A 15,532-nucleotide genomic window follows, 5' to 3' on the forward strand; every position below is an offset into this window, starting at 1 on the left:
GAAGTTGTCAAGTCATGTTCCAAAGCATGTGGCTATAGGGAGGACATCTGTTGGTGCCATTTATGCAAACACATTGATCACTGAATCTTTTTCTCCTTAGGTACCACATGGTTAGAAAGCACCAAGCTCTGAAGGGTCTTACATTGGTTCTAGACATCAGGAGTGTCTGTGTGCACACAGGTGGGAGGGTACGCCAACCTGCACCCCAACAGTTTGCTTTGTGTGTCTTAGGCTTTACCAGTCATGGCCTGGAGTATATCACTGAGGGGGATGTGCAAAAGCATTCGAGAAATTACTCAAGGCATTCAGAAAACATCCCAAAGAAGGCATCACAGTCACCTGGCAGATGCTGTCTCTATGCATGCGTGCATGCTCAGTCACTTTAGTCATGTCCGAGTCTGTTCATCCCTGTGCACCGCAGCCTGGCAAGCTCCTCTGTCCCTGGAACTCTCCAGGCAAGAATACTGGGGTGGGTCGCCATGCCCTCCTCCAGGGGATCTTCCCGACCCAGGGATTGAACCTGCATTTCCTGCTCTGCAGGTGGATTCTTCACCGCTAAGCCACCAGGGAGGCCCTTCTGTTTCTACACTGCCCTGAAATTCTAGTCAGGCTCTGGTTGCCAAGGAGATGCTATTGTTTCAAAATAAGGGACAACTCCATGCCAGTGCTGGAAAATGGTTTCCATCTCCTTTTCCAAATGAATAAATACAAGTTCTTTAGCCTGACCTTTCAGACCCTGCAGTCTGACCAAATTACAGCTTCCAAATCCATCTTCTAATGTAGATCCTGCACATGCACACTGCAGTGGACGCTTGCCCCTGTCCTCCCTTCTAAAGGCATAGCTCCTCCATCACTGCAATCCAAATCTTAGCAATTCTACCAGCACCTGTTTCAATACTGGCTGCTTGAAAAATCATCACCATTAACAGCTAACAAAAATGCATGATTCTCCCAAGTAATTGGCAACCCACTCCAGTATTCTTGCCTGGAGAATCCCAGGGACAACCCACTCCAGTATTCTTGCCTGGAGAATCCCAGGGACAGGGGAGCCTGGTGGGTCAGTCCATGGGGTCGCAAAAAGTTGGACATGACTTAGTGACTCACTCACTCACACATCTCTTTATTTGGCATCAAGGGAAAAGACGAGTGGTTAAAGCCAGACAAATCTGAGGACAGTTCTATCATCGACTTGTTCAGCCTCAGACAAGTTGCTTCATTTTGCTCTACCTCTATTTTTATCTCTCTAAAATGGGGAAGATACCCGCTTTCAAGGGGATTAGGATAAAATAATGTATTTAAAGTTCTTAATGTTTAGATAGGATACATGATAACTTGATAAATGATGGCTCTTTTTATACCACGTTACAAGTTATTATCTTCTTCTTTCCTATGTTGTCTCATGTTACCTCTCTTACCCACATTCGCCCTCCCCCCTCCCCCACCTTTTAACGACAAGGGCCATGTCTTCCTTCTTATTCCTGTTATCTGCAAGTATAGATGAGAAAATGGAGGAACCATAAGATGTGGTGATTTGTTCATGGCCAAATAGTTTGCCGTGGTGGAGCTGAGATTTGAATTTATTCTAGGACCTGCCACCTAAACCCCTGCACTGCACTGCCTTATCTTGATGTGGACTTCCAGGATAAGCAAAGCCTGAGATTAAAGTTTATTTGAGCTTGAGGGGCAGAAGTGGAGGACAGGGGGAGTAAAGCAGAAAAAGGAGGAAAGAGTGGACTGGTACTCAGTTCTACCAGGTCCTCTGAGTTTCTGAACTGAGACCCAGCAGATGGAAAGAAGCAAACAGTCACCCCTGGTCTCCAGTTAGTCACTGTGCAGGGGTTGACTGCTAATTCCTCACCCTTGCGGTTGTATGCGATCAGCATGGAGGTCCAGAGAAGACTCTTGAGAGTCCCTTGGACACCAAGGAGATCAAACCAGTCACTCCCAAAGGAAATCAACCCTGAATATTCACTGGAAGGACTGATGCTGAAGCTGAAGCTCCAGCACTTTGGCCACCTGATGGTAAGATTCGGCTCCTTGGGAAAGACCCTGATGCTGGGAAAGATTGAGGGCAGGAAGAGAAGGGGATGACAGAGGATGAGATGGTTGGATGGCATCACCAACTCAATGGACATGAGTTTGACAAGCTCTGGGAGATAGTGAAGGACAGGGAAGCCTGGAGTGCTCTAGTCCACGGGGTCACAAAGAGTCGAACACGACTGAGAATCTGAATAGCAAAAAGGTCCTTCTGGTACCCTGCCACAAGAACTCAGGGCAGCCCCAGGGCAGGAAGCCAGACCTAAGAGGTGCTTTCCCACTGTCTCTGGGAAAACCTGGCCCCAGCCTGTGTGAAGCTGGTGGCCACAGCACATGGTAAAGTGGTTGGTGTGTGAAGTGGCTGGTGTGTGTGAAGCAGTTGGCACTAATGCCTCAGCAAATAAAGGAAATAGTCAATGGGTGGTAAAAGCGTAACTAGGAGTCTTCCTGAATTTCACGTTGATATGAGGATGAAGGGTTCGTTTGTTTATTTTAGAAGCAGGCTAGTGCAAGATGATTATTAAGCATTCTTGTCTCAGATCCCTTTAAAGAATGCTATGGGTGAATTAAAATAAGAGTTTTATGGAAAGGTGTGGACTCACCTGTGTTTTGAAACATGTCAAGTATGTGAGATTATGGGAGAAGAGACATTTTTCTGAGACAGATTTTCTTTTCAATTCAATTAGAAAATTACCTGAGTTAGAAACTATGCCTTTGTATTGGTAACTTCCACCACATAGAAAGGTCCTAAAAATACAAAACAACAACAACACAGTTTTAAGTTTTTCTGGGTCTTCTTTAAGAAAAGGGTCAGTCGTTCTTTGCAACCGCATGAACTGTAGCTCACAAGTCTTCTCTGTCCATGGAATTCTCCAGGCAAGAATCCTGGAGCGGTAGCCATTCCCTTCTCCGGGGGATCGTCTTGACCCAGGGATCGCAGCTGGGTCTCCTGCACTGGAGGCAGATTCTTTACCATCTGAGCCCCCAGGGAAGCCCAAGTCTTCTTCAGGATCAGGTTTATTGTTCTCTTGGGAAAAACTTCCAACCTTTAAGCTGACAGGTGAACCTCCCCCCTAAGATATCATCTTTTAAATCAAAAGGCTTATTCAGGACTGGAGGGGGGAAAAAAGACCCTATTTTTTAAAATTTAAAAAAAGTTGCAAGTTAGCCAGAAAAGTAAGTTATCTAAATTTTGTTTGGGAGTTTGAACTATTCTTTAATTTTTCAAGCAAGATGTCATGTTGCAAGCATAGTCATTTATATCATTAACCAAGAAACTTAGGCTGGATTAAGGTAGTGAAGTTCAGTGTAAAAGTGGTGTCAGAAAGATGGAATTCAGATCCCCCACTGTGCTGATTCTAAGGCACCAACTCTTGGGCAAAGCTCTCAAGACTGTTTCCTCTTGTGTAAAATATTATCAGTTCTTTACAAAGTTATTATGAGGATTAAATGAGACCGTATATGTGAAAAGACCAAGTACACACATAAGGGGTTTCATTTTACTTTTAAAAATGGCCAAAGTTATTAATCAGTTCCTAGGGAACTAGGGTCAAAAAGCTGGATCTTGAATTGGGGAAGAAGTGGAAATTTAGCTGTTGGCTGAGTGTGGTCTGACATGCCCTGTCCTTTCTCTCTCCTGCTACTGCTGCTGCTGTTTGCTTGCCAAGTCTTGTCTGACTCTTTGTGACCCCATAGACTGTAGCCCGCCAGTCTCCTCTGTTCACGGGATTAACCAGTCAAGAGTACTGGAGTGGGTTGCAATTTCCTTCTCCATTATCTCCCCTAGAGGTCACATATTATTGAAAATGACAGACTCTAATCAGCAAGAAGCTGGTTTTTGCTGATCTCCCAGTACAGCTGGGGGCTTCCCAGGTGGTACTAGTGGTCAAGAACCCACCTGCCAATGCAGGAGCTGCAGAAGATGTGGGTTCCATCCTGGGTCAGGAAAATCCCCTAGAGGAGGGCACAGCCACCCACCTCAGTCTTCTTGCCTAGAGAATCCTGTGGACGGAGAAGCCTGGTGGGCTACAGCCTATGGGGTCACAAAGAGTTGCACACGGCTTAAACAACTTAGCACACATGTGCGCAGTACAGCTGGACACATGGCACAAAGGAGAGTTCTTGCCTTTGCTCTGAGTTTTTGTGTAATTAGTGAGCTAAGAAAAATAGAAAGTTAGGGCTCTCCTTGGAATACCTTGCACAAAAGACTTTGCACATCCTCTCTAGCTTTCCCAAAGACTACTTTACATTTCCACTTGACAGTCTTACTATCACCTCATTACACGTGTATATACACCCCCACCTCCGAAACTCTCCTTCCTAACTCTTTATTTCAATTAGCAACAGCACTATTCTCTGGGTTTTCTCAGGCATCCAGTCAGACTCATCACTGTACTGCGTATTTCAAATCCCTTCTTACACATCACCCAATCTCAAGCAACTATCTCAAGAAGGCAATTATCTCCCTCAGATGGTGGTACAGAAATCATGGATCCTAGATATCAAGTTACTTAAGGTCACAAAGCTTAAGTGAAAAAGAATAAGCTTTGAATTCAGGCTCTGCCCCAGGTTCAACGCCCCTTTTCCCATTCTACCTTACTATTTTTGGTTAATAAAAGATAATAGTGAAATTAATTTTCCTATTGCTGAGATCACAATGGACAGTTTCAAAGTAATAATAACTCTATATTTTGCACAATTTACACTATTCCATTAATGCACTATTAAGTGGTTGTAATAAATGTTACAAGAAAACTGTGGGTCAGAAAGAAACAAGAGGGAAAATGACTCTTACAACAATGCTGATATCTTTCAGAATGCATATCCAATAATTAACAAACAAAACCTACACTAGAATGCTTCTTGAATATTCAATTAAATATATATATATATATAAAAGCAAATAGTCAGTGTTCAGTTTTGCCAATTTTATTGAACCAATAAAATTCCTACTAATAACAATGAAATAAATTTCTGCAAGTATAAATGTGATACAGTTTAACAAAACCCATTGTTCTGTACCTATAAATAGATTTTCAAAATGTCATAAAAAGTGCAGTTATGAATTGTTAACATGTTAATACACAGTTGCTTTATTTCAAATGTGTTTGCCTTGACTCACCAACAGTTCCTTCTGTAGCTGTTCAAATAATATTACCCATCCCTCCAAAAAAAAAAAAAGAGGCATTAAAGCACTAGAATATTACACATAAACTGATCCATTGAGGTCAGCTTTAGTCAGAATTGTAAAATCAGCAACATAAGAAAAATAAAACCTAGTTATACATACAAAAAGCTTTCATGGGTTCTATACTCTTCTTAACTGCTGACTCATGTGGAGGGCATAATAGTTGAAAAGGCTTATATGGTTAACTAACTTAGACTACATCTACAGCAGGGTCTGATTTGCCAGAACAAGTTTAAAGTGGCTGTTTATCAAGTTTGTTGTCTTCAGAATTGAAGCTATAAATGTAAGATCGCCATTTGACACTGAAAATCGTGTGAATCCTAAATTGCATCAATGATCTATTTGATAAAAGCTTATTCTAATTGAAACCTTATATAGTAAGAGACTGATAGATATATAGCAGTCTTAAAGATCACGTCATCCGCCTCACGTTAGTCCAAAGTCACGTGCTTCGTAAAAAAGAAAAAAATTACAGTAACAAAGCACAGGACGACAAAGGCAAAACATCACAGCTTCTGATTACATGGAATAAAAAGTACCAAGGAACGCAAAAAGATAATTCTGTATTAATACTGATGAATTAAAGAACTATAACAGACATTTCACAGCATGCTACATATATCACTCACAACTTAAGGATAAAATGATGTCTAAAATTGAAAGATAAGAAGTTGGCAATCTGATTTCGTGTGCAATTCAGCTACAAAGTCTTAATATATACATTCATGATGTAGCTGCCCTGCAAAATCAGGTTCTTTTTAAAAAAGAGAGATTTCAAGTTCAAATCCTATTTCATAAGCTAAAGGATACATCCAGTTGTTCCATGACCAGGAAAGTTATTTTCAGGGTTGAAGGAGCTAATCCAAGTAGCAAGGCCATGCTCCACGCTGACCTGACAGGGTTCTGTGTAACCTTGCTCCAACTGTGCATGTGGCTGTGAGTATTCTATCAGCATGGAGAAGATGCCAAACTGGCTTGTGGTTTGCTTTCTTTGTCTATCTTATCTGATTAAAAAGAGCAGATGTGAAAAGAGAAAAGAGGAAGGGAAAAAAAAGGTATTTTCTTTCCAGGGAAGATATATAGATGTAAAGGGAATATCTGCACTAGGTATAGAGTTGGGATGACTTCCCTTGGTGAACAAGGGTAGCATTTAACTCTTTCCCTTTATTTTAGAGAATCAGTAAAATTCAGGAAGGAGAAAACAAGTCTCAACATTACAAAGGAAATTTCTTGGCTACCAACTGATGAATTTCCTTGATCCTACTTTTTGATCCTTCCTTATCAGATTTGGGAATCAGTCGACAACTTGTAAAGACTGATTAACTTAAAAGGAGATGTATAATCAGTTTCATTCAGTAGGTGTCATAATGCATAAACTTAAGCTAATCAGGATTGATAATACTTCAGCATTAAAGACTAGAGAGCCTCTCTCCTTTTGATTTTTTTATGAAGTTAAACTGAGGAATGCAAGAAAATAGACTGCTTTAGCAAATTTATATACCCAAAATTACATTTATCATAGTTAGACTTACTAACATTTGATGTTGTACTATGAGCTGTAAAATAGGGTGTTTGTTCTAATGGCCATTCTATAGTATGAATTTCATTACTTCAAAGATTTCCACAAGCATTGAAAAGAATCAGGTATTCATCCCCCAACCTGTCCCCCCCACCCCCCACCATCCTCATATTCCTTCTTTTTCAACTCTGGACCTCACGGTGGTGCACTCATAATTAATTTAAAGCTAGAAGGAACATTTTATAACATAGGATTTAAGAAAAACTATTCCTTCAGGCTCTACTTATTCAAGTCTCATTTCTTAACTAGGCATATATTCATTCCTGGGCCCTTAAAGGTATTTACTGGACTCTGTTTTTGAGTTGGGGTGTTCACAAATGGGCGTGGAAGGCACCCGGATACCACCACAGATCATAATATTTTAATCTGTACTTTCAAACAGGGTGGGGTTTGTCTTCAGGTCAGACAACTGTCTACAGATGAACACACCCCCCCGCGTTAGAAACCTGACAGCATTCGTCTATGGACCGCGCTAAGCAGGCACTGGCCAGACCGGAAGTGCTGTGGCTTCTTCCCCTTCTGTGCGCTTCCTGTTCCTGGATGATACTGCCTGGATATCCTGGAAGTACGCCAGGGGAATAAGGACTACAAAGGAAGTGCATTCCCTTTTCATCTCACAGCTCATTTTCCCCAGCGAGAAACAGGGTAGGAACAGGGGCTCCAAGCTTAGTCCAATGAGGGAAGCTTGATCAAACCCTTAGGTAGCCAATTTTGTGGTATTTTATCTATATTTTAAATCCAGTAGGCTTCTGTGATCCAATGGGACTACCTAAATGCCGTGTATCGTATGTTCTTCTATTTGAAATATGTTTCAAGGCCCAAATGACACCCATAAAACAAATGTCAGAAACACCACCCATGTCTATGCCAGAAATTTCCTGTTCCACTGATTGGTTACAGATTAGTCTGGACTGCTGGAGAATTTTCACTTTACATTCAAATAACGTGGACTAATGCAGGTATTTACTACCTAATACAGATCCAGGTTAGGATGGCATTTCAATCACTTTAAAATCCTGCTAAATGCTAAATTCTGCATGGTAGAAATAGTTCGATTTCTTATCATGTATAAATATAAACATTCCTACTTTGATAGAAGGCAAAACTCTTCTATGATTTATTTAAAATATGGAAGTAGTACTTCTGAACAACAGAGAGTGAATCCATGAAAATGGTTGGATACTCTGAGTTTATAGGCTCTTTGGGGATGAGGTAGAGGAGAGCAAGATATTCTGGCAGCTGGGAAAGGGCAGAACAGTATGGGATGGACGCGATCACACGTGGTGCTACATAATTTCCAGTAGGGGATCGAGGGCAAAGGTGAGCCAAAATATACCTAGATGATTGAGGAATTTCAAGGGAGTTGGGACAAGTTGTATTATTCCTCATGAATGGAGAAAAAGTAACTGGGAAAAGTAAATGCTGGTGATGATCAGCAGGTGGCTGGTGATGTCTGGTTTGTGAAACAGCGTTCACACCAAGATGGGCCGAGGGGAGGGGAGGAGAGTGAGCACGGTTGAGGCCGAGGCACTTGGGAGGAAGAATAAGCAGGCAGGAAAGGGTGGGCTGAATGTAGGCAGGAGCTCCCGCAACAGGAAAGGCTCCTTCAGACCGGGTGTGTGATGCTGAGGGCAGCCACGCCAGTAGAGTTATGGTCCATGTGTTCTTTGAAAAACTCTTCCTTCCTCACAGGGCTCTGCCTCGACAGGTACCTCTACCCCTGCGATCCATTTCACTCCAGCTGTTTTTGTTCTAGGTCTCACCTGAGCAGACACTACTGATGAAGCCAAATTAGCATGGAAGTAAGTTCCACATGGAGGGGGCACTGAAGTTCTGTTGACTGAGATGAATACATTCATGTTACAGTACTGTTTTAAGGAAAGACTAATTTGATTCTCAGTCTTCAGATGGATATAATCGGGAAACAGAGTTTATGATGATGGCCACCTAGAATAGGTTCTGACTATGAAATTAGGTAATTTAAAACTCAGTCTGAATAGAGGAGCCACATATCTTTCAGTTTCCTGTTAAATTATACTATTAGCAAATTTCATATACTATTTATATAACATTATAGTTGCATAATTTTCACTCCATGCAAGACCGTCTATTTGCATAAAAGAAGAAAAAGTCCCCCTAGATAAAGAGTTTAAGGTCTTGCTTTCCAGAGGAATGATTTAGAATTGTCTTTAAAACACAACATAAAACAAAAATGAAAACCTCATTTTACTAGCACAGTGCAAATAATTTTCATAACATGCACTGAAATTTATTTTTTTCCCTGATGAACTGCCCTTAGAGTTTAAAAGAATCTTACCACCATATAGGCATGTACTCTGCACAAAAATGGTGAACTATTTTTAAGTACACATTTTTAACTGCTGGTTGATAATTTCATTTTGCTGTAGCATAAAAATTTAATAGTTTGGATTTAAAAACTCTGTAAGGTGGGGAAAAAAGTTGCTCAGGAATAATGTTAACTAGGTTTTAGAAGCATTTGAAATCTTTAAGGGACTTTATAGCACAATTAAAATAGGGGCTCTGGTTCAAATATGATTTTGATATAGAGCTGACATTGAGAGTTCTATTCTAAGACAGTCTTGTGTTGTTATCATTTGGGTTTAAAGCTATAATTAAAAGCCAAGACCATGCCCCAGCTTCCACATTAGCCATCTTTTAGTTAAAAGGTATCCCAAATGGGACAAAGGTTCTTCCTGAGACTGAGACAATATCCTTAGCTCAAAAAGGTGAAGAAAGTTACAAGTTGTCCCATCTCAAAAGCCTGCTTTCCTCTAATTATCACGAGTCCATCTGAGGAAGCCGAATCCGAAGGATTTAAGGAGGCACCTGTCTGGCCACTCCCATAGTCAAGGGACTGGGTTCACCATTTACTTTCAGAGAGAAGAGTATTTGGATTTTCTTAAGGTGATCCGAGAAAACTGAGCATTCTAACTCTAGCGGGAAAACTCGAAATTCAAAAGTAAACAGAGAACCATTTCAAGCATATACATCAATGGATTATTAGACTAATTTGAAAATAATAAGCAACGGAGTTAGAGACTTCACATTCACATGTGCTTTTTGTTTTTTTCACGTACATGTGTACATCTCAGTTTGGCACAATGTGAGCCCAAGGGGTAGGTTAGCAGATCGTATAGTCACATCATGACACCAATTGAACCAGAGAGCTCTTTTAAAAAATATCACATTTTAATATAAAAAGCTATACTATAAATTACTACATAGTAAATTCAATACTCTGAAAAAATACCACCCTGGAAAACCGCATCAGAATTTCAAGTTTGCAGTAGCTGAAATTCACAGCAAACTCGCTGTACAAATGGTATTCACAACCTAGAAGGCTGTGCAGGCTGCATCTTGGCAGGTGCTTTGGCACCTCCAAAGTCAATTTTTCTAGGCTGATTCAGTGAGGTTCATAAATATCTTGTTTTATTTTTGTTTATAGTTCCAAGTCAACTGATTTTCCTGATTAGCGATAAGATACATCTATGCTAAGCTAAAAAGAAACTTTGCTAGGAAAGAGATCTAGTAAAGGCACTAATAATATTCCCATAACCCAAACTTCAACTACTTACATTTCTGGGGTGGGCAATGCAAAAACAAAAACTAAGTGGCCATTTTAGTTACTTAAACCTTGTTTCCCCTTTTGGTTTAAAGCTCTTATGATGTTCTATGAGAATTTTTCCTCCTTTTCAATATATAAATTATTTTTCAACCTCTAATACAGGTCACCTGCACAAAAACAAAGGGATATTAGCTGAAAGAATTCTAGTTAAAAAAAACAAAATGTCAAGAGTAAAGGGTATCCTCAACTTGAAAGTTCTAAAATTAGGGAAGTCAAATGGACATGCATGTTGTCATTCATATTTTGCCATTCCCCTAAATACTTTCTTTGTAGTTAGTACCTATCTATATAATGTGATATGGAATAACATCAACATATGGTATATGCAATAAACAAAACAGACTCGATCTGGCATGAGTTCTTTGAATAATCTTTTTAAATAAACCACCCTGTCTTGAAAAATATTAGCAGTTTTTTCCCTCACATGGAAGATTTCAAACAAGATCCTGGAATCTAAAAATGCAGAACTACCTTATATTCATAGGTGTACAGTCATCTTGCTATTTTCTTACCTAGAACAAAGCCTAACAGAAAGCAACCTAATGGATTGTACCAGAAAAGAATGATAAATGGAAGGGGAAAATGATTGACGAGAACACTAGCCCACAATTCTTTCATGAGAGGAAAGACAAAGTTAAGTCCTAGATTACAAGTCTAAAATACAATTTTTGTGGGAATGCTAACGGAAAAATTTATCTTCTTTACTGTGAAAAAAATGGATTTTTTAAAAAAAAATTAGTATGTTTGTGTAAAATTCAAGTCACCCTTAGTTAACCAAAAAGTGTTTAAGCAGTGCAGTCGTGTCCTACCGGATAGCTGTGAGCATCTCTTTAGGCACTTCACTGGTTCATTAACATAATACAAATTAAAGCTATAAATGTACAGCATTGTGCTCTGTGAAGATAGTCTAATCAAGCAACATAAACCAATGCAAAAATATGACTTTGGGGATGCTTTTTCCTCCCATAAGACTTGAGATCTTTTTTAAACCAGTTGTCCAAAGAGATTGTTCTGGGAATGGGGATGCTTTGGCATTGTAAAAGGAACATTGTTCAACCCCAGGAAGGCAAAAGCCTTGTGCGATAAAGAAATCTGAACTAAATTTCTTTATAGCTCTGTGGTAAAAGGACACTTCTGCAGTGACATACATAATAGGGGGAAAGTTTGTTGAGTCTTTTTCTCTCTCTCTCTTTTTTTTTTTTACATATTGCACTCTTGTGTTGTTGTTGTTCAATCACATTAATGCATAGAAACAGAATTTTTACCTTTGAATAATCAACTGTTTAACCTATCATAAGAAAAACCGTGGAAAGTAAGTTCTAGAAGCCTAACAGGAAAAAAATATAGGCATATTAACCTTCCTCTGCTTACTGTAATATAGAAAACACTATGAGAAAAGAAAAATGTGCAAAGAAAATTTTTGGTCAGTCTTGTGTGGGTACATGTTTCTATGTGCCAACTAAATGAACTGTAAGCAGTCCTGTGAGCACTGATTACTCTGATGACTGAGGATTACTGTCAGTGATAGAAAGGAGTGTGCATAATTCCACTTTGAATATATACATCTGATATGGAAAACGGAAGCTTCTGTTTCAGAAGAGAAAGGAACTAGCTGAATTTGGCATTTCAGTAGCATGCTATAGAATTCATCATGATCAATTTCACATTAAATTATGGACAATGGCTGTATCACATTTCATGTTATCGCCAATAGCAGTAAAAAAAAAAACAAACAAACAAAAAAATAAACAGTGCCTGACAAATAAACTCCTGGAGACACAGATGCGTGTCCTGTGAGCAGCTTAGTCCAACAGCGCATGCTTCTCCTCCACCAGGTGTAGGACACAACCTTAAAGTTCTAGAATGGCCAGAGGAGGTCATTCATTGCTGAATTCCGATATCTGAAAAACAATTGCTCGAGCAGATTGTAAGCGCTTTTCCTTATTAGAAAAAAAAAAGGAAAGAACAAAAATACACATACAAACCCCAAAGCACTGAAGTTAAGCATTAACAAACCAGGTTCATGATTTATGATCAGTATCCAAAAACCCAACTACAAACAATGCCAAGTAGTGCTCCTCAGTATTATTTTTGCAATTGTTAGTCATGTTAAGCATCAAGGAAAAGAAAACACATCATTGCACATTACAGCCGCCCCCAAGAAACGGCTAAAACTTTGACACTAGAGAATTGAATAATGTTTGATGCTACATCACAAACAGCTTCTGATGTATATCCTATGCGAAAAGGTCTTTACACATATATGATATCTTCCCTGGGTGATGCTTCAGGTCAAATGCCGAGTTATGGCACGAAGAGCATAGAGAAGCTCAGCTTGCATCCGTGCTTCCATTAGAAGTAAATTGACATGAACCTAGAAATCAAAGTGTTACCAATTTAGTGACCATTATAAACAACTGAAAAAACTTTAATTTATTTCATATAATCAGACATTCACAAATGTATTCTAACATTAGATATTATAATCTCACCAGTTTTACAGACACACATACAAACACACATGCCTGTGCATGTTTATGTGTGCACATGATGTAAGACTCATAAGAAAACTGTTTATTAAAAAAATGTGAGCAGTAAAAATGACCCCTAGAATCTTAAAAAGTCCAGTAATTTTCTTAGGAGAGCTGTAAAGCCAGATAATCCTTTGGGTTGTAAAACAAAAATACTTTTTGCAAATTACAGTTCTCCTACAAAAAATACTTTCTTCCAGATGTAAAATTTTATATGGCTGAAAATCAGCCTGTATTTATTCCTTGGAAAGTTCTTAAAAACATTTTTTTACTATTTACAGGCATACCTCATTTTATTGAGCTTTTGCTTTAATGCACCACATAGACACTGCTTTTCTTTCTTTTTTCACAAACTGACGAAGGTTTGTGGCAACCCTGCATTGAGCAAGTCTATTGGCGTCATTTTTCCAACAGCATTTGCTCACTTCTTTGTCACATCTGATAATCCTCACAACATTTCAAACCCTCCACCACAAAAAAGATTATGACACTTTAGGCTCAAATGATGGTTAGCATTTTTTTTTATCAGTAAACTATTTTTTAATTAAGGTACACATACTGTTTTGTTTTTAAAGACATGATGCTCTTATACACTTAATAGGCTACACCACTGTATTATAAACTCAACTTTTACATGCACTGGGAAACCAAAAATTCATGTGTCTTGCTTTATTGTGATATTAACTTTGCTGCAGTGGTCTAGAACCAAACCCAGAATATCTTTGAGGTATGCCTGTACATGGGAGAAACCAAGGTGAAAATCTGAAGCTTAAAGCAATCTGAAATTAGTATCTGGTAGTTTATTGAGTGGTGGCTAAATTTTGGTTATGTGTTTTGTCCAATGTGGAGTATAAAGTAAAAGTTTAGCATTGGGCTTTGAAGTATTGGATCTGACCCTGATGCTGGGAGATTGAGGGCAAGAGGAGAAGGGGGTGCCAGAATATGAGATGGTCAGATGGTATCACTGACTCAAAGGACATGAATGTGAGCAAACTCTGGGAGATAGTGAAGGACAGGGAAGCCTGGAGTGCCGCAGTCCATGGGGTCAAAAAGAGTCAGACACGATTAAGGGATTGAACAACTTAGATACGCTTAGCTTGCCTAGAGTCTTTCATATACAGCTGTGAACAAGCACCTGGGGGAATTTTTGAGGGGGATTCATTTCACCTGACAGGTTAAAATAAGCACCCACATACCTTCAAAAGCTTTTACAAAGAAGTATGATATATTTAAATTATTTTGATATCTTTCTACAGGTTAGATATATCATTGGATCTATTCTCTTGATGAGTAAGGAGAATTTCTAGATACCACTGAGCAAAGGGAGAAATTGTAATACAAACTTGTAAGTAGAGCATACAGATCTATCAAGGAGAGATGCTGGAGGTAAATGGGTGTTTATCTGATGTGTGATTGGCTCTAAGACTTCAAGAAAGACTGCTAGGGATCGAGGTCATAACATTCTCTATCAAAGTCATATAGTTAATTAGTGAATATTAGGACTCTAAAAAGGTTTTCTTACTCTCAAGCTTAGGAACTGTGGTATAAATGGAAGATTCTTGGATTTAAACGTCAATAGACTCATGATTGAAGGCCATACTTATACTATACCATTATAATGGTCATTTATTAGGTCTTAAATAATGTTTCCTATATATTGATATTTCAATCCAAAAAATTCCTCATATAATAATATACTTGGCTCAAAGGTCTGCATTATATTGTCAAATCACTAAATTACCAAATTGGAATGAGAACTATTGTTCTAATAGGTTAACTGTAAAATGGCTAGAATGAAAAAGTTCTCTAAATGGATATGTCTTCTGAGCCAAGATCCAATTTTCAGATCCAATCTTTCAAAGGCCAATGCTAAGCTTTTACTTTATACACCACACTGGGCAAAACACATAACCAAAATTTAGTCACCATTCAATAAATTTGAATTTTAAAACATTGTAAAAAAAAAAAACTGATGGCCAAATGATGCCACTTCCAACTTCTCTGATGGTGTTGATTTATTACTATTTTCACATTTAATTTTTCATAATCATTACTCCTTATGTGGAATATACGTCTATGTTAAGTCATGAAACACACCTTTTCTGAGTGTTTGAACTGACGCCAGTAACTATCATACATGCGCTTGGTAGTCCTCTCAGGATAGCAGGTCACTGTCTTAATGTAAACCTTCAGGCTTCGTTCAAGTAATTGATTAACTTCTCCATAATCGTAGTCATCATACCTAGAAGCAATAATGATAACAAGCTTTAGAATGGCAGAATCAAAATTTCTGATTTCTAAAGTTATACCAAGACACAATAATTACCTAGTAATTAAATACCAAAAGCTCATTCATTAACTCCTTTAAATAATAAATATTTGAGTGCCTACTATAAGCCATGTAGTTTCCATGTACTCCTTCAGGCACTGATGAAGCACAAATGAACAAAATAGACAAAAAGCCCTAGTCTCATGGAATTTGTATTCTATTGGAGAAAAAAGAAAAATGAAAAAGAGCACCATATAATATATCAGATGGTGACAACTGCTAT

The 15,532-nt window shown here is 38.7% G+C and overlaps 1 protein-coding gene across 1 annotated transcript in view; it reads right to left on the reverse strand.

Moving 5' to 3' along the window:
* Positions 1-4,949: 4,949 nt before the first annotated feature.
* Positions 4,950-15,532, reverse strand: part of SESN3 (sestrin 3) — a 79,282-nt gene continuing 68,699 nt past the window's right edge. The window contains exons 9-10 of the mRNA XM_027563879.1: positions 15,078-15,222; positions 4,950-12,823 (exon numbers count right to left, since the gene is read on the reverse strand). Coding sequence (XP_027419680.1) covers positions 12,737-12,823; positions 15,078-15,222 — 232 coding nt within the window. The 3' untranslated portion in view covers positions 4,950-12,736. The remainder of the gene's footprint in view (positions 12,824-15,077; positions 15,223-15,532) is intronic.

Source organism: Bos indicus x Bos taurus, chromosome 15, assembly GCF_003369695.1.
Source record: "Bos indicus x Bos taurus breed Angus x Brahman F1 hybrid chromosome 15, Bos_hybrid_MaternalHap_v2.0, whole genome shotgun sequence".
Classification (NCBI taxonomy): domain Eukaryota; kingdom Metazoa; phylum Chordata; class Mammalia; order Artiodactyla; family Bovidae; genus Bos; species Bos indicus x Bos taurus.